This window comes from Scomber japonicus, chromosome 7 (assembly GCF_027409825.1).
Source record: "Scomber japonicus isolate fScoJap1 chromosome 7, fScoJap1.pri, whole genome shotgun sequence".
In the NCBI taxonomy this organism is placed as follows: Eukaryota; Metazoa; Chordata; class Actinopteri; order Scombriformes; family Scombridae; genus Scomber; species Scomber japonicus.
The window spans coordinates 36,737,430-36,758,263 of NC_070584.1; the positions used below are offsets into that span (position 1 = coordinate 36,737,430).

At 41.2% G+C, this 20,834-nt stretch overlaps 1 protein-coding gene across 1 annotated transcript; it reads right to left on the minus strand.

Moving 5' to 3' along the window:
• Window positions 1–345: 345 nt before the first annotated feature.
• On the minus strand, window positions 346–11,077 carry LOC128362378 (uncharacterized). Its single transcript, XM_053323118.1, has 13 exons — window positions 10,969–11,077; window positions 10,737–10,840; window positions 10,309–10,581; window positions 10,013–10,135; window positions 9,767–9,860; window positions 9,612–9,679; window positions 9,296–9,514; window positions 8,717–8,779; window positions 8,479–8,601; window positions 8,309–8,371; window positions 8,128–8,203; window positions 7,966–8,034; window positions 346–7,874 (listed from the first exon to the last, which is right to left on the minus strand). The coding sequence occupies exons 1-13, from the start codon at window positions 11,075–11,077 to the stop codon at window positions 346–348; spliced, it is 8,913 nt and encodes a 2,970-aa protein (XP_053179093.1).
• Window positions 11,078–20,834: the final 9,757 nt, after the last annotated feature.

A 20,834-nucleotide genomic window follows, 5' to 3' on the forward strand; every position in this document is an offset into this window, starting at 1 on the left:
TCTAATGCACACCATGGGTCATTTCCTACATTTAAAAAAAAATCCTATATAGTTCATGATTTCTGACAATTTCAATTATTAATCAAAATTTTAAAAAATCACTTTTTGACCCATGTTGTATACATTAAAGCATTACAGAACATACAGCTGACCACAAGACTGACATCTACAACTATAATGACCACTAATTACAAGTCTACAACTAACCAACCACCTATTAGTCAGATACATTATTATTATGATTATAAAAATATTCCTACATACACATGATCAACTAACGCGCAATCCATTCTACCTGATACTGGAAACACCACAACCTATAGTTACTATGACAACTCTTCCTATTTATACATTTATACATTTAAAACCGCAAACAATCGCCTCATGATCACTAAAATACGCAGGCACAACCTCACACTCAACTTCATAATCTGATGTATTCACATAAACATGATCTATCAACGTCCCTTGCTCTGTTGTCGCCTGCGTTACTAACTGAACAAACCCTTTGTCTGTTAGAAGTTTGCAGAGACTTGATGATTTCAAGAGATCGTCATTAAAATCTCCCATGACTGCAATATTGTTACTTTTAGGATGTAGCCAATCAAGTAATTTCCCTAAGTGTTCTTTAAACAGAGACATGGGATATGACGGTGGCCGATAAATAACTGCTACTAATAGATTATATTCTAGCCAATTATAAACTATACATTCTAAATTGAATGGTGGCATTTGGATAATATTAGAGGCCAAGTTGTCTGCACTGTACAAGCCAACACCACCATGTTGTTGTCCTTGCAGTGCAATCAGTGCTGGATGGTCACTGTTATAAGATAAACTTCGAGGACTACTGTGAAAAGTGAAGCCCTCGATGTTTACTGCTTCTGTAGATGCAGCAGGTAGCCATGTTTCTGTCACAGCAATACAGTTAAGCTGTAAATGCTGTGTACATGAAGCCAAATCTGATACATGTTTACTTAGATTTTGTACATTCATCAAAAAAACATTGAATGTATTTGTATCCAATTTGTGCCTAATGTTATTTCCTATCAAATATTGGGGCATACTCTGCATAGCATCCTTAATATTATCCTTACAATAAATGGCCTTATCATCAAAGTCTTGAATCACCAACCCTGACAAACTTCTAACACGACTTAAGGCCACATACGCCTGACCTGCAGAAAACACCTTCTTGAGACACACCACAGCACTATCAACAGTTATACCCTGTACCTTATGTACAGTACACGCCCACGCAAGTCTAAGTGGAAACTGACGACGCATGCCACCTTTTTTAGTCACCCTTTCTTCCTCTGCTTCAATACTGATAGAACCCGCTACAACTGACAAACTACCTGCACACTGTTTCCTCCTCTGAGCACCAACATGATCATCATCAAATTTAACAAACACTCTGTGAGGAAACTTTTTCTTGTCTAAATGAACTATATCTGTCACAAAGCCACACACACCATTAACTAGACCATCTGACACATCCACATTTTTACACAACATAACACGTGCACCCTTACCTAATGACAACACTTGGGCTAAACACGTGTTATATGTCTTTGTGTGATGGCCACTCTTCAACACTAACTCACCTGTTTTTTTATCATTGACATAGTCCTGAGCCTCTATTTCCTCATACTCAGGACATGTCTTCAACAGTTCTTCATCATTGTGCTCATTTACTTGTCTATTCGTCGGAAAAATGTGTAAAGCTGAGCTGACTTCACCGGTTTCACAACGCTTTAATATTTCAATGTCGCTATTCAACATTGCCGTCCCTTTTGAACGAGTTCTAACGCGATTTAACAACGACGCAAACTCACCATCTTTCTGTCTAACTACTTCTGTCAACTCGACAACCTTAAAAAGGTTCGACCACAGGTTGACTCCAAGTTCCTCTTCATAAAGAGGTTTCCCTCTAACTGGAGGCAACTGGAAAAAATCTCCTACAGCTATGACACAGACGTTCCCAAACGGAGCCAAATCACCAGACTGTTTAATCTGTCTCAACCTACTATGAACATACGTCAACAGTCTGTGATCAACCATCGATATTTCATCTATAATTAAAATTTGAAGATCACTATATTTAGCACGCAAAGAGTTCACCTTTTCCTCACCCAAAGGTACGTAGGGAAGGCGAACATCTTTGCCAATGCTAAATGTGTGATGTATGGTTGTTCCATGTAAATTGTAAGCAGCAATCCCCGTAGGAGCTGTTAACAAGACACAAATATTGTCAGGTTGACGACAGACTGTTGACAACAACCTCATAGCCTCATACTGAATGGCTTTAATTAAATGGCTCTTTCCTGTCCCTGCACCACCTGTAACAAATACATGAAAGGGATGTGGCTTCTTCCCTCTAACCCTATCTAAACACCACTGCCTCACCTGATAGAAAACACACCGCTGAGTCTCATTTAAAGACCTAATAAGAGCCAAGCCATCAGTCCTACACATAATGTTATTCCTCTTCTCTATATGAACCACCTGTTCCCTACACACCGCTAAGTCTGGGACGTTTTCATGATCAACATCATCATCACCATCTAAAACCTGCCCTTTCTTTCTCTCTTCCTCTTCCTGTACACACTCTAACCTCTCTACTTCCTGCTCTGGGCACAATTCACCCCAGGCATCTTCTGCTACACCATCTATTGCTATATTTTCCAGGATCTCGTCCAACTCGTCGGCATTAATTTCAAATTTGCCTCTATTCAAATCTACGACATCCTTAACCGAATGCATTGTCCTATCACTAAACCTAACACGCGCATCTTTATAAAACTGTCCGTATGTATCAAATTTCTTTGGCTTTAATTGCTTATCAGAACGATACGGCAAGAACAACTGCAGGATACTCTGATAGAATAATTCTGGAGTTTTAGTCTCCGAAAAGCGCGCATATCTAATTACTGCAGGTTCAGTATTTGTTCTTTTAGCGACAAATCCGCAATCATTTTTCAATTGAATCTTATCCTTACATTTCTCATTTCTAGCTAACACACGATACTCCGACGCAAATGTGGCTATACACATATCATTAAATGTACTATCGCTAGGCCTATTCTTATACCTATCAATTATACTAGTCATCCAGATGTCATCTACATTACAATCTGAAGACTCTGCCTTTTCCCTCAATATACTTATAGGAAGACTCATCTTAACTATATTGTCTCCTGTAGGTATAAATACAACCTTCCTAGAGAATTCCTTCAGGTGCATGCCACTTAACCTATAGACAGCTTCCTGAGCACTCACATCTCTATTGTGCAGATAAACACTACCTAAACTTTTCAAAGCCTCTTTGGCACTAACGTTCCCGTCCTTTGACGCTTCCCTCTGGGCGTTCCCTAGCAACAATCCTATGTCTCTCTCTGCCTTAGAGATATAAGAAATAATATAAACAATACAAGCGTACGCGTCTACTACAAATTGGACATCTAAATTGGCATTCCAACATTTCAACAGCGGCTTACTATACTGATTAATCCAGACTTCATTAACCTGCCTCTTCAAGACAACCGTTGTCTTTTTGGCGATACGTTTATATGCAGCCTCAAACGTAGCTTGACTAATCCCTAAACGCTGCCACAACTCCTCAACAGTGAGGTTACTATTTTCTTCCTTTAATACAGCTGCCTTAATACGTCCCACTATATCTTCTGCGTAATCTCTTTTCATGAGATCTGGTTTTTTCATGTTTCGTTTACCACATGTACACGCTGCGGATTCCTCACACTTACATTTATTTTTTAGTTCTTCCGCTGATGGACTACGAGAAATGAATGTACGAGTGGATGGCACTTTTGGAAAATTGAAACGACAAGCCGTGTTTTTCTTTTTACAAGTTTTAGAATGTCGCTTTGAGTGTTGCTGTACAGATGTGACAATGTCCAATAATGTCTCATCTTGTGCCGGTAACTCGCATGTCACATATTTATCAATAAATTCCACGACCTCTTCGTCCGTGTTTTCATCAATTTTAGGTGCGTTTTCGATCCAAAACAAGCAATGTACATGTGGTGAACCGCGCTGCTGAAATTCTACCCTGTAAAAGAAATCGACAATTTTACCAATTGGATTGGAGGGGGACATAAGGACCTCCCTCAAAAACACATGCCAGCGATAATCAAACATTCTCGCTGCAGTGACCGGATTACGACGCAGTAACTCACACTTGTCTGCCCACTCTAAATCTTCTGCAGTCTGAGTCCTACCTTCCTGCTTCAAAATGCTACCTAGTAAATTAGTCCATCTCAAATCTGCAGAAGAAAATGAACAAAACCAAGTAGGCAGACCAAGCTGACGGACCGACGCAACTAACCCACGCTGGGCTTCCTGCCAAAAAGCCGGGGTACCTCGGATCGGCTTCAGAAAACGATACCCGTCATCAAACTCCAACAACTTTTTCATGGACTCTTCATCGTTTATTAAGTCCCTTACACTTTGACCACCTACCTTCTTAGAAGGACGCCCCTTACCTTTCCGCAGGGCGATTGACACGTTCGACACAACCTGCTGAACCTCAGACATGTACTGACCGAAAAATATATACTCTACATTTCTAGAAAACCTACCGTCAGCATGCAAAATCCTATTATTCAAATACCGAGACAACGTTAAACGACTAGACCTACTGTCATGATACGTCTTACCACCTAGAGGAAACAATACTGGGAAACATTTAGCCTCATTTTCCTGATCAGAAAGTAACTTAACAGGATTGTTACCTTCTGCAGGCGCAACATTCAACACACCCTCATAATATTGATCTAATGTTTCCTGACCTATATCTACAGGCATAAAACACGTGTCCTGAAACATACAATGCTGCTGCCTATCATGTAAAAGCTCATCTGAAACATCTTCATCTTCCCCAGTTTCTGCATTAACATTAACCTCTGGTTCAACAACTGCCTCATCTTCTTCCCTAAGAAATGCATTTAGCCACTCCTCATTAAAATCAACGTCTTTATAATACACGTTTGTATCCTTTAAAAACTGCAAAGCCTTCCTAACGCGCATAGTATCCACAAACTGATACTCATAATGACCTTTATACGTCAACTTACGCTTCAACTTCACAAGCAACAAAGATCCCTCCATATTGGAGCGCGGCAACAATTTACTGGTCTCCACTATGTTGGCAGGAACACATGTCACCGGACCATGCACTCCATTCTGACCTCCCTTAGGCAGAGCCAACATCTTCATAAACGGTATGTGTAACGCTATCAAATGCTGCTCTAAACTATTCAAACACGCCAACTCCGGTGGAATAGGATCGAGTTTCAAATTATTAACTGAACTCTCAGGTGGCAGTACACCATTATTAAGCTTACTATGACACGTGTGACAAATCCACAACTGACCTCTCGCTGAATCTAACCACTGACACGGCACTACACAGTCCTTACTACACTTGTGTAAATAGTCCTCACTAATACACTTATCTGCTAATGAAGCTAATGCCTTATTCTTGCTGTAATTCTCTTTCCTACAATTTACAACCTGCCGTCTAAACAACAACCTATGACAAACTGAACACACAAAATCTGGACCATCTTTAACCTTATCCAAAAACTGGTCCATCACAAAATCAAACTGCTTCCGTTTCTCTTTTATGTCTACCATCTTCAACTTATTACCTTCTACAACACGAATTCTATGCTCCGAGTCCCCATGATACTTTCTTCGACTCATTTCCTTCACTCTCTGCCTATGAACCACATTTTCCCTATACTTTCCTACACTCTTTGCTTTAACTTGCTCCTGATGCAACAAATTATCCTTATACTTCCCAACACTCTTTGCTTTAACTCTCTCTCTATGCAACAAATTATCCTTATACTTCCCTACACTCTTTGCTTTAAGTCTCTCTCTATGCAACAAATTATCCTTATACTTCCCTACACTCTTTGCTTTAAGTCTCTCTCTATGCAACACATTGTCCCTATACTTCCCAATACTAATTTCCTTCACTCTCTGCCTATGCAACACATTTTTCCTATACTTTTCAATACTAATTTCCTTCATTCTCTGCCTAAACAACACATTTTCCTGATATTCAGTTTTCCTTTGAAATTTCTTCTTCTTCATCAAATATTTAGAAAAACTACTATCTTCACCTGTACAATCTGCACGTTCCAAAGAACAACTCTGTACACTACGACGTCTCACATTATAAACTTTAGAATCTGAGCTATTGACTTTACACAAACCATAACAACTACTCCGTTCATGAGGCTCATGAACACAAACAACTGTTTCATAATGGTTACCATTACTATTTTCCAAATAAATCCCCTGTCTAGACAAACCATTAAACTTACAGCTATATTCTAACCATCTACCATCACAAAATGTAAACATATTAACTCCTAAACAATCTGCTGCTGCCTGAATTTCCACCTCTGTTGCCCAGCTGCCAACATAGCTCATCTTTGACTCCCTAACATAATCTGCCACTGAAGAATACTCACTTCTCAAAATGCTATTGTATTGTGATGCATTCTTCTCTAGATGCTTAACAACAGCGAGTCTAATCTTCCTATGACTCTTCTGTGTTCCACTCACAGCTAGAGACACTGCCCTAAAGAAACAGTTCCCATCAGCCACTATGTTCTCCTTCTTACAAGGAGACCCTAACAAACCAACTCCTGCAGACACTACCTCATCAACCTTCTCAAACTCTACATTTACCCGTTTACAAACCAACTGGGCAACCTCCTTACTAAGGGGATCAAACTGCAGCTGTTTGCACGTCCCATCACCGACAAACACAACATCTGCATCAGCTGCAGAAGCATCCCCACTAACAACATCTGCATCAGCTGCAGGAGCATCCCCACTAACAACATCTGCATCAGCTGCAGGAGCATCCCCACTAACAACATCTGCATCAGCTGCAGGAGCCTCCCCACTAACAACATCTGCATCAGCTGCAGGAGCCTCCCCACTAACAACATCTGCATCAGCTGCAGGAGCCTCCCCACTAACAATAACAGACACGACCTCATCTGCAGTAGCATCACCACTAACAACTGCTACATCTGCATCAGCTGCAGGAGCATCATTAAACACCACGTGAAACACACGCACACCAGCGATCTCAAAAGCTTCATGACTTGCATTGAGTGATGCAGCCAGATTGCATACATACTCATGCAGGTCTCTAACACAACTAAAATACGCAACTATACTTCTACCATAAACACCTACCAATCCAGCAGCGCTGCGTGCGTGTGAATCAACAACTGCATATCTACCGTTCTGATTAATAACCGCGCAAGTATTACAACCCAGGGTCAGTAAGCACGTGCTATAGTTATCAAGCATCCTCTCCAATCCATTTAGGAGAGAGGTGTGACAACCAGCCTCAACCAGTTCTCCATCAACTACATTGACCACACCACTAACATAGTCACTACCATAATCGAACGTAAACTGCTGCCCGTCAAAAACATGTTGTCCTGGCAACTCAGGAACACACAAGAACTCAGAGGTCCCACCGATCCTGTTGTTCTCACGCAAGAACGCATACAAGTCATCGCCTAGATGGAGAACATGATCCAAATCACGACGCCGCCACGAGAACACACTACTGACTGTGTGTTTAGCCAAGCTTGCTAAAGCTATGGCCATACACTGACGCCCTGGGTATTTAAATCTACCATTGCCCTGATGGAAGGTCCCCCTAACCCATTTAACCTTAGCAGATGTACAGTCATCATGGTCAGTAGGAACATCAGTGTCCGAACACACTGAACCTAAACTAGAAGAATCAAAATCTGTCCTACCTTTGACGCATCTAGGGAAGTCTTCCTCCATCGGGCTGGGGGGCGATGACTCTGAGGACACGTGACATGGTTAACAAACATGTTTTCAACCTCCATCAATAAATGACCGTTAAGGCTAATCAGGAACTAGAGTCAATCTTACCTGTGACGCAGGCAGCCGGAGTCTCCCTCTGCGTCACGACCACGTCCACGGGGCTGGGGAGCGATGACTCTGAGGACACATGTGACATGGTTAAAAACATGTTTTCAAACTCAAAGTGCATTACATGTTTCAGGACAGCATTAGAACTAGGGTCAATCTTACCTGTGACGCAGGCAGCAGGAGTCTCCCTCTGCGTCACGACCACTTCCACAGGAGCAGTCTCGACAACAGCCTTTACCTAGAAGACGAGAAAAACCAAAAATGATTGACCAACTCCATCCACACATTTTTTCATGGTTTCACTCCAAACATAATACAAACAAAAATGTCATCAATTACTAACCTGCTGTCGAGCCCGTCTCCTCTTGGAAGTGGCGGCCTTGGGCTGACGGTCCACGCGGGGTTTCTAAAAGAAAAACATGAAAATATTAATTAACATCAAATTTAAAATTTGAAATCAATTTAATTCATTAGAAAGCCTCAACCAACACATATCATTTGCATGTAGCTTACCTTCTTGCCGGCTGGCGCAGTGCACATCTCAGGGCTGGAGAGATCAGATGGAGCGACCCTGTCCATCGCCTCCATCACCGCGCTGCTGAACCGCACCGGGTTCAGTGGGAAGGACACCTCCAGCTGTGAAATAATAATGGAGACAGACTATTACTGACAACTTGCTTTGACATATAATACACATATGATCACTAAAAATATCAATGATAAAGTTCAAGTATAACACAAATAGACTGACCGCCTGCTGGAGCTTCCCACTTCGACCCGCGCCGCACGACTCCTCCTCGCTGGAACGTCTCCTCTGTAATGACCAAAGTTTGTATTAAACAGATTGAAGCTGCAGTTGGTAAGTCTTATAAAAAAGTAACTTTGTCATATTTGCTAAGACTGTCACTATGTAAAGACAGCATTACATGAAACTAGTAATCTGTAAAAAAACAAACTGCTCCTACTGCAAATTGCCAGAATCCACCACGACCGGAAAACAGACCCAATCAGAGCCGGTCAAGCTCATGTCTCCCAGTTTCTAGGTGAGGTATAGCCATGTGAAAGTCACTGTAAACGTTTTATATCTAGCTGTGTGGAGTGTAGCTCATGTATTACCGATCACTTGGTCGCGTGCACGTCAGCCTCCTCTGGGGGAGGGACTTTGGAGGCAGGAGTGCAGCGGAGAGGGAGGGGGAGGGATCTGACAGTTGTACTTCTTCAAATTTGATGCTAAGTCCTCTCTCTGCTCAAAGTTACCAACTGCAGCTTTAAGGCAAACCTTATTGTTATAATGTTACTTTAAAAAAAAAAGTCTAAATCAAATCCTTACCTTTCTGCACCGTTCCACGAGCGACCAGTCGAAGGGGTCTGATTGCCGAGGAACGACAATCTCCCCCTTGACGACCACTCGTGGAAGGCGACGAGGCGTCCCTGGCGAGGTCCTCGGAGACACCCTGGGCTCTGGTGGCGGCGTCGCCAGATGCAGAAGAGCGGCCCTCCACAGTGACTCCCGAAGGATGCGCATACCAGCGCTGTCACTCAAGTGGATCTGCAAAAACAACACATGAAAAATCGATTTACACATCAGAAATTTGACTCTCCAAGTTGTCACATTTCAACTACAAAGAAGTAGTACTACTACTTACGCCGTCTCTGCTCCACAGCTCAAGACGCCGCGTGGGGAAGTCGTCCGCAAGATGGATGTACGGGACACCTACAGGAAAAAAAAACATTAATTACTGAAATATTCAGAGACAACATAATTCACATTAAGGCTATTTTTTTCTCTTTTTTAACATACCCATGCGTGCAGCGACCTGGCTGAACGCGTTCCGGAAGTGGGCCTGGAGGTCCTCATCCACAACCAAACGCGGCACGAAGTCCATGACGATCACCTAGAAAAAATAAAATAAAATAAAAGATTTCATTACAAAAGTCTTTTCACAATCAAATTCATTTGTGGCACAAGCTGCTGCCACTATAAATTCCCTCAACACAGTTTAGTCAGACACAGTTCAATTAACATTTTTTATTGCCACACAAAAACTTGCGCAGCTCTCAGGTGCTGGTGCTTTACACCGGGCTCTCCACCGCAACGACCAACTCGCCAGCCTTTTTCTGCTCCGGTGCTCCTCCACTCTCTCTGTGCAGCCACCACGCTGTCCAGCACCTACTACAGTGTGAAAGGAGAGCTTGATTAGTCAATTAGTCCAACTGTACCAATCAACTCACCTGGCGCTGCTCCTTCCCAACCTGCCCAACCCAAGCTCACCTCCATGTTATAATTATACAACCAATCATAATAACCGAAATAATAATCATTGTAATGACAAATGCGCTTACCTTAGGCCAGCGTGTGCAGACCGTGCACAGGAGCCTGGCGAAGTCGGCCCGGCCCTCGTCCACTGTCCGGCTCGCTGTCAAGTTGTTGCTAGGAGCCATGAGACAGACCAAGTCAGGGACCCGAGGTACCGTAGCGTTCAGCACCTCGGTCCGCAACTGAGCTGCACAGGCCCCCGGCGTCGACATGACAGCGAAGGACAGGGACCCCTCCGGCATCGGAACCACACCATCTGCGAAGCTTCGCAGATGCGAGGCACCGACAAGAAGGACCAACTGAAACAACACAAGATATATATTTTTAAATAATGGAAATAATTACTCCTCGGATCAAATTGTTTGTTATTAAATTCTAAAAAAAATATATATGATCATCATAATAATAATAATAATAATAATAATAATAATGATAATAATAATAATAATAATACCTTCTTGTCGGGGGCATCAGCTGGAAGGACCAACTTGTGCTGACGGCCGGTCAGCTCAGAGGTCGGCCACTTCCTCACCTTGTGGCGCCAGCCGGTGCCACGGCCTAGATGAAGCCAAGATAAAAACATCATTTACAACATATCCAAAACACAACACACTTTCCCAATAGGAAAACTGCAACATTCCACATATGAAGGAAAATATTCATTAAAATAATAGTTGACTACATACGTGCAAGGGTGTCACAAGGAGGCTGCTGGGGACCCAGCATGACGATCCGCTGCTCCTCCACTCGCCTCCTGGCGGCCTGGGAACGGCGGAAGGACTTCATACGAGGCATCTGAATGAATAGAAAGTTTATATACATCAGTAACAAAGCAGCAGAGACTGTATTTAGACTCAAGTTTAATGCACTAAGCTCAATAAACAAAACCCTTAGTATTAACTGTTACACAGCTGTAAACATCTATGTATATTTTTGTGCATTTCTACAGACCATAGCTTTTAAACATAGAAGGACATACTAATTACAAAGTGACAGTAAGACACAGTTTAACAGGATTGATATCAATTTAACTAACTGAACAAAAACGCTGTGTGTGTGTCCTCTGTCCCTGCACTGATAATAATAATAATAATAATAATAATACACCATTTCATAAATAAATTACATTTACATTAAGTAAACACAGAATAATCAATACATGTATATATACTCTTTACTTTTTTAGTACATTTATTATATCAGCCAGTTTAAACCCTGCTGTAACATCTTCACATGAAGAGAAATATCCATCCAGAATAAACCAAGCTCCTCAAACACACAATAAACATCCAATCTAACTTTCAGGAGGAAGAACAACAACAAAATAATTATAATAATCATGATAGTAAAATAAATAATAAAATAATAATTCCGCTCTATGTCACTGGTGTGCCACACACACACACACACACACACACACACACACACGTGACTAAAGTCTGTAATCAATATAACAGCTTAAATTCTATCTTGTCGCTAACAACACAACAGATAAGTAGCTATTTATAGCTCTGAAACATCATGTAAAAGTCCGGCAGCATAATGCTAACAAATGCTAACAATACACTAAAAGTTACACAATCAAAACACACACAAAATAAAGCATCGCTTAATATAACTTATCAAGCTCCTCCATCACAGTCCAGCTGTGTGTGTGTGTGTGTGTGTGTGTAACAGTAGCGCACACACACGGTAACCAATATAACAGCCTAAATTCACCTTGTAAGCCATACTTTATTAACATAAAAACGGACGTTAATAAACATCACAGTGTCTCTCATAGCCATAAAATAGCATGTCGCTAACAATACAACAGATAAGTTGCTATTTATAGCTCTGAAACATCATGTAAAAGTCCAGCAGCATAATGCTAACAAATGCTAACGAGCATCATAAAAATATATAAGCCACATAACTCAGAGAAATACACTCAATCAATAATCTCTGTGTGAAAGCAGGTAAAACACAGCAAACCAGGAGCAGTAATAAAAACCCTCCATGTCACCAACTATGTGTGTGTGTAACAGCAGCGGGCACACACACACACACACACACACACACACACACACACGACTAAAGCCTGTAATCAATATAACAGCTTAAATTCTATCTTGTTGCTAACAACACAACAGATAAGTAGCTATTTATAGCTCTGAAACCTCATGTAAAAGTCCGGCAGCATAATGCTAACAAATGCTAACAATACACTTAAAGTTACACAATCAAAACACACACAAAATAAAGCATCACTTAATATAACTTATCAAGCTCCTCCATCACAGTCCAGCTGTGTGTGTGTGTGTGTGTGTGTGTGTCTGTGTAACAGCAGCGCACACACATAGCATGTTGCTAATAACACAACAGATAAGTAGCTATTTATAGCTCTGAAACATCATGTAAAAGTCCAGCAGCATAATGCTAACAAATGCTAACGAGCATCATAAAAATATATAAGCCACATAACTCAGAGAAATACCCTCAATCAATAACCTCTGTGTGAAAGCAGGTAAAACACAGCAAACCAGGAGCAGTAATAAAAACCCTCTATGTCACCAACTGAGTGTGTGTAACAGCAGCGCGCAGCGCGCACACACACACACACACACACACAGATGACTACAGACGGTAACCAATATAACAGCCTAAATTAATCTTGTAAGCCATACTTTAACATAAAAACTGACGTTAACATCACAGTGTCTCTCATAGCCATAAAATAGCATGTCCCTAACAATACAACAGATAAGTAGCTATTTATAGCTCTGAAACATCATGAAAAAGTCCGCCAGCATAATGCTAACAACCATCATAACTCATATATAAGCCACATAACTCAGAAAAATACACTCAGTTACTCAATCAATAAAGCAGGTAAAACACAGCAAACCAGGAGCAGTAGAAACAACTCTCCATGTCACCAAAATAGCGCGCGCACACACACACACACACACAGAGAGATGACTACAGAAGGTAACCAATATAACAGCCTAAATTAATCTTGTAAACCATACTTTAACATAAAAACTGACGTTAATAAACATCGCAGTGTCTCTCATAGGCATAAAATAGCATGTCGCTAATAACACAACAGATAAGTAGCTATTTATAGCTCTGAAACATCATGTAAAAATCCAGCAGCATAATGCTAACGACCATCGTAACTCATATATAAGCCACATAACTCAAAGTTACTCAATCAATAAAGCAGGTAAAACACAGCAAACCAGGAGCAGTAGAAACAACTCTCCATGTCACCAAAATACTGTGCAGACACGTTTAATCCACCTGTCTGTGTGTAACAGCAGCGCGCAGCGCACACACACACACACACACACACACACACACACACACAGAGATGACTACAGACTGTAACCAATATAACAGCCTAAATTCACCTTGTAAGCCATACTTTATTTACATAAAAACGGACGTTAATAAACATCACAGTGTCTCTCATAGCCATAAAATAGCATGTCGCTAATAACACAACAGATAAGTAGCTATTTATAGCTCTGAAACGTCATGTAAAAATCCGCTAGCATAATGCTAGCGTATGCTAAAGAGCACCCACACACAGCAGTGACTGCAGTTAGCACTAGCATTAGCCCATGAACCAGCAAATTATTGGCATAGCATTAGCCTGTTAGCATGCTAAGCAGCTAGCTAATAGCATTAGCGTTAGCACATGAAAATTCAAATGAATGGAATACCATTAGCCTGTTAGCTAACTAATAGCATTAGCGGTTTGCTAGCAGCTAGCAACAGCCCGTCTGGCCTAATAAATACATTTTTTAAGAAATATATCCAACTATAACTCTGTGAGAGAGATATATCACTGTACATTTGTACCTTTTAAAGTGATAAATTAAGAATAACTTACTGTGAGCTCGAATAAAGTCCTCAAAGCCAAGGATGAAGAAAGGCCTGTAAAACACTGAAGAAAAAAACTGGGAAAACTGTTAAAAAATGCAGTAAAAACAAGTAAAATCCAAGAAAAAGTGTTAATCCAAGAGAAATGTGTCAAATCCGGTGAAAGGGAGTGATAATCCTGGTGAATCCTTCGATGAAATCAGCAATGCTCTCTCTCTCTCAAAATCGCTCGGTCAGGCAGTGTGAAGTTGTCCAGCGGGAAAGCAGAACAACGCCCTCTGGAGCTCCGTGCAAACTATTTATACCCCTGGAGCTCAACCTGAAAAAAAAAAAAATTCAACCAATCAAAATCCAGCTGCACAGTTAATGGCGGGAATCTTTTGTTTTAAACAAAGAGGACAATTGATCCTGCTGCACAGATAATGGCGGAGTGTTTTTTATTAAGGGAGACATGTCACCTCAGACTTCAATGATTAGAAAAAAACATTTCTCCTTCAAGGAAACTCATGGGGGACATAAAAAAGACAAAATACACCACAAAGAACATATTTCTGATATTTTTTGTACAAAATCTTTTTTTCTGATTTGTTTTACAACAAGAAAAAAATGATGATCAGCTCAGTTAATTTAGCTGATTAAATTATATTTAATTAATATATTTTATATTGTTCATTTTTCAAACATAAAACAAATGCAGGAGGAGCTCAGTTTATCACCTACTCTCTGACCTCTCAGTCACACATACACACAGACACACACAAACACACAGACACACAAACACAGACACACACACACAAACACACAGACACACATACACAGACACACACAGACACACAGACACACACACACAAACACACAGACACACAAACACAGACACACAGACACACACACACAAACACACAGACACACAAACACAGACACACACAGACACACATACACAGACACACACACACACACAGACAGACATACACAGACACACACACACACACACAGACACACACACACAGACACACACACATACACAGACACACACAGACACACAGACACACACAGACACACACAGACAGACAGACATACACAGACACACACACACAAACACACAGACACACACACACAGACAGACAGACATACACAGACACACAGACACACACACACAAACACACAGACACACAAACAGACACACACTGACACACACAGACACATACACAGACACACACACACAGACAGACAGACATACACAGACACACAGACACACACACACAAACACAGACACACAAACACAGACACACACAGACACATACACAGACACACACAGACACACACACACAGACAGACAGACATACACAGACACACAGACACACACACACAAACACAGACACACAAACACAGACACACACAGACACACATACACAGACACACACAGACACATACACAGACACACACACACAGACACACACACACAGACACACACACACACACAGACACACATACACAGACACACACACACAGACAGACATACACAGACACACACACACACACACACACACAAACACAGACACACACAGACACATACACAGACACACACACACAGAAACACACAGACACACATACACAGACACACACACAGACACACACACACAGACAGACATACACAGACACACACACACACACACACAAACACAGACACACACAGACACATACACAGACACACACACACAGACACACACACACACAGACACACATACACAGACACACACACACAGACACAGACACAGACACACACACACACACACAGACACACACACACACACACACAGACTGCTGAGGACTGAGCATGATGATGCTCTGCTCCTCCACTCGCCTCCTGGCGGCCTGGGAACGGCGGAAGGACTTCATACGAGGCATCTGAATGAATAGAAAGTTTATATACATCAGTAACAAAGCAGCAGAGACTGTATTTAGACTCAAGTTTAATGCACTAAGCTCAATAAACAAAACCCTTAGTATTAACTGTTACACAGCTGTAAACATCTATGTATATTTTTGTGCATTTCTACAGACCATCGCTTTTAAACATAGAAGGACATGCCAATTACAAAGTGACAGTAAGACACAGTTTAACAGGATTGATATCAATTTAACTAACTGAACAAAAACGCTGTGTGTGTGTCCTCTGTCCCTGCACTGATAATAATAAAACATTTCATAAATAAATTACATTTACATTAAGTAAACACAGAACAATCAATACATGTATATATACTCTTTCCTTTTTTAGCACATTTATTATATCAGCCAGTTTAAACCCTGCTGTAACAGCTTCACATGAAGAGAAATATCCATCCAGAATAAACCAAGCTCCTCAAACACACAATACACCTCAGACTTGAGTGATTAGAAAAACCCATTTCTCCTTTAAGGAAACTTATGAGGGACATAAAAAGACAAAATACAAAGAAAATATTTCTGACAGCTTTTTCTAATGGTAAAAATCTGATAAGTGTCTTATAACAAAGGTTTAACAGCTCAGTTAATTTAGCTGATTATATTTAGTCAATATATTTTATGTTGTTCATTTTCAGACATAAAACACATGTTTGTCACCTAGTCTCTGACCTCTCAGTGATGATTCCCTATGAATGATAAGAGTCCCATCCTGAACACATTTTACCTTCAATATTGTCCCTCTGTCATAGCGCCACCTACTGGACACAGGAAGTCATCCTCATGTGAAAAGTATCATGAGATTTACATGGTGTGTTTTCCACATCATACACTACAACATGACGTATGAGTAATAGTATATGTGTTACTTAGTGACTTCTCTAAAATTGTTCATTAACAATATAATAGGATTGAAGACATGTACATGATCCTCCCACTGTGTTACAAATTTCGATGTTTCGCCATTAAACAGGAACCCTCACTCCAACAGTAAGTCGGCCATTTTGTATCGAATTTGCAATTTTGACGCTGTTTGTTTCCATTTGACTCAGAAGATGCGTCGTGGCAAGTCTCGCTCAGTCGTGCCGTGGCGAGGGAGCTTGGGCCCGATCATCGCTGCTTGCAGCTTTAATTATTATTATCGTTCCTATAAAGTAAACGCGTTTTTGACAGCCTAAACGTGCCCGAAAAGTCACCAAAATGTGCAATCATGTTCGACCCGGCGAAAAATTTGATATTTTAAGGATCACGAAAATGGGCGAGAAAAAATGGCTCAATAGCGCCCCCTAGAAAATTAAAAAAAGCGAGCCCCACCTCTGAGATTGTCCTAGACAAACGAAATTCGGTACACATATGTATCGTGTAAAGACGCACAAAAAAGTCTCTTGGACCCATACCCTCACTCTAACAGGAAGTCGGCCATTTTGTATCGAATCTGCGTTTTTGGCGCCATTTTGGCGTTTTCCACGCCTCGTACTTTAACGAACTTGTCCTAGGGATTTAATCCGACCGACTTCAAATTCACTCAGAAACATCTTGAGACATTGGAGATGAAAAGTTATCAAAAACTTTCTGATTAGGGATCCGGTTTGGCCGTGGCGGCGCCGACAATTTCCCTCGCCATTCGATCCTTCGCCATTAAACAGGAAGTCCTTATAACTCCTACAGACATCGTCCTATCTACACCAAATTAATCACACATGTAGAGGGTCCCGCCCTGAACACGTATATGTATCAATACTGTGTCAGCTCCATAGCGCCACCTACTGGATACAATAGCGCCCCCTTGAAAATTGAAAAAAAATTGAGCCCCTCAACTCAGATTGACATAGACAAACGAAATTTGGTACACATATGTATCATGTAAAGACGCACCAAAAACTCTCTTGGACCCATGATGTCACTCCAACAGGAAGTCGGCCATTTTGAAAAATATGTGCGATTTTGGCATTTTCCACGCCTCGTACTTTAACGAACTTGTCCTAGGGATTTAATCCGACCGACTTCAAATTCACTCAGAAACATCTTTAGACATTGGAGATGAAAAGTTATCAAAAACTTTCTGATTAGGGATTTGGTTGCTTCGTGGTGATGTGAGGAATTTTGATGTTTCACCATTAAACAGGAACAGCTGGCCAAATGGGGGTACTGCACCCCGTAGAAGATTAAGGAAATTGAGCCCCGCCCTCCAGATTCACATAGATGAACGAAATTCGGTACACATATGTATCGTGTAAAGACGCACAAAAAAGTCTCTTGGACCCATACCCTCACTCCAACAGGAAGTCGGCCATTTTGAAGTGAATTTGCAATTTTGGCACGGTTTGATAGAATTTTCACACCACATACTTTAATGAATTCCTCCTAATCCAACCAACTTTATATTGACTCTGTATGCGTCACAGCAAGTCTCGCTCAGTAGTGGCGGGGCGGGGGAGCTTGGGCCCGATCATCGCTGCTTGCAGCTTTAATTAGGGCCCAAGCACTATACAGTGCGAAGGCCCTATTGTAATCGTAGAAATTATTATTATTATTATTCGTCTCACAAAATGAACGCCTTTTTGACCCCCTAAACGTGCCCGAAAAGTCACCAAAATGTGCAATCATGTCCGACCCGGCGAAAAATTTGATATTTTAAGGATCACGAAAATGGGCGAGAAAAAATGGCTCAATAGCGCCCCCTAGAAAATTAAAAAAAGCGAGCCCCACCTCTGAGATTGTCCTAGACAAACGAAATTCGGTACACATATGTATTGTGTAAAGACGCACAGAAAAGTCTCTTGGACCCATACCCTCACTCTAACAGGAAGTCGGCCATTTTGAATCGAATCTGCGTTTTTGGCGCCATTTTGGCGATTTCCACGCCTGGTACTTTAACGAACTTGTCCTAGGGATTTAATCCGACCGACTTCAAATTCACTCAGAAACATCTTGAGACATTGGAGATGAAAAGTTATCAAAAACTTTCTGATTAGGGATTTAGTTTCTTCGTGGCGATGTGAGGAATTTTGACGTTTCGCCATTAAACAGGAACTGCTGGCCAAATGGGGGTACTGCACCCCATACAATATTAAGGAAATTGAGCCCCTCACTCCAGATTGACATAGATGAACAAAACTTGGTATATATATGTATCATGTAAAGACGCACAAAAAAGTCTCTTGGACCCATATGCTCACAAGGCAAAATGGCTCAATAGCGCCCCCTACATAATTAAAAAAATGAGCCCCTCCCTCCAGAGTGACGTAGATGAACGAAATTCCATACACATATGTATCGTGTAAAGACACACCAAAAAGTCTCTTGGACCCATATCCTCTCTCCAACAGGAAGTCGGCCATTTTGTATCGAATCTGCATTTTTGCCGCCATTTCGGCGTTTTCCACGCATCGCATTTGAGCGAACTCCTCCTAGAGATTTAATCTGACCGACTTCAAATTCACTCAGAAACATCTTGAGACATTGGAGATGAAAAGTTATCAAAAACTTTCTGATTAGGGATTTGGTTGCTTCGTGGCGATGTGAGGAATTTTGACGTTTCGCCATTAAACAGTAAATGCTGGCCAAATGGGGGTACTGCACCCCATAGAAGATTAAGGAAATTGAGCCCCTCCCTCCAGATTGACATAGATGAACAAAACTTGGTATATATATGTATCACATAAAGAGGCACAAAAAAGTATCTTAGACCCATACCCTCACTCCAACAGGAAGTCGGCCATTTTGAAGTGACTTTGCAATTTTGGCACGGTTTGATAGAATTTTCACACCACATGCTTTAATAAATTCCTCCTAATCCAACCAACTTTATATTGACTCTGTATGCATCAGACCAAGTCTCGCTCAGTAGTGGCGCGGCAGGGGAGCTTGGGCCCGATCATCGCTGCTTGCAGCTTTAATTAGGGCCCAAGCACTATACAGTGCGAAGGCCCTATTGTATCTGTAGAAATTATTATTATTATTATTATTATTATACAAAACAAACGCCTTTTTGACAGCCTAAACGTGCCCGAAAAGTCACCAAAATTTGCAATCATGTCCAATCCGGCGAAAAATTTGATATTTTAAGGATGCCGAAAATGGGCGAGAAAAAATGGCTCAATAGCGCCCCCTAGAAAATTAAAAAAAATCGAGCCCCTCGAGTGAGATTGCCATAGACAAACGAAATTTGGTACACATATGTATCGTGTAAAGACGCAGAAAAAAGTCTCTTGGACCCATATGCTCATAAGGCAAAATGGCTCAATAGCGCCCCCTAGATAATTAAAAAATTGAGCCCCTCCCTACAGAGTGACGTAGATGAACGAAATTCGGTACACATATGTGTCGTGTCAAGACGCACAAAAAAGTCTCTTGGACCCATACCCTCACTCCTACAGGAAGTCGGCCATTTTGTATCGAATCTGCGTTTTTGGCGCCATTTTGGCGATTTCTACGCCTCGTACTTTTACGAACTTGTCCTAGGGATTTAATCCGACCGACTTCAAATTCACTCAGAAACATCTTGAGACATTGGAGATGAAAAGTTATCAAAAACTTTCTGATTAGGGATTTGGTTGCTTCGTGGTGATGTGAGGAATTTTGATGTTTTGCCATTAAACAGGAACAGCTGGCCAAATGGGGGTACTGCACCCAATAGAAAATTTTAAAATTGAGCCCCTCCCTCAAGATTGACGTAGATGAATGAAATTCGGTACACATATGTATTGTGTAAAGACGCACTAAAAAGTCTCTTGGA

Excerpts from the sequence above, each read along its gene's own strand:
- LOC128362378 (XM_053323118.1), bottom strand. The coding sequence starts at position 11,077 with ATGCCTCGTATGAAGTCCTTCCGCCGTTCCCAGGCCGCCAGGAGGCGA. Across the intron at positions 9,680-9,766 it reads CCAGGTCGCTGCACGCATGG|GTGTCCCGTACATCCATCTT; the intron begins GTATGTTAAAAA and ends TTTTTCCTGTAG. Across the intron at positions 8,602-8,716 it reads GTGGGAAGCTCCAGCAGGCG|CTGGAGGTGTCCTTCCCACT; the intron begins GTCAGTCTATTT and ends ATTATTTCACAG.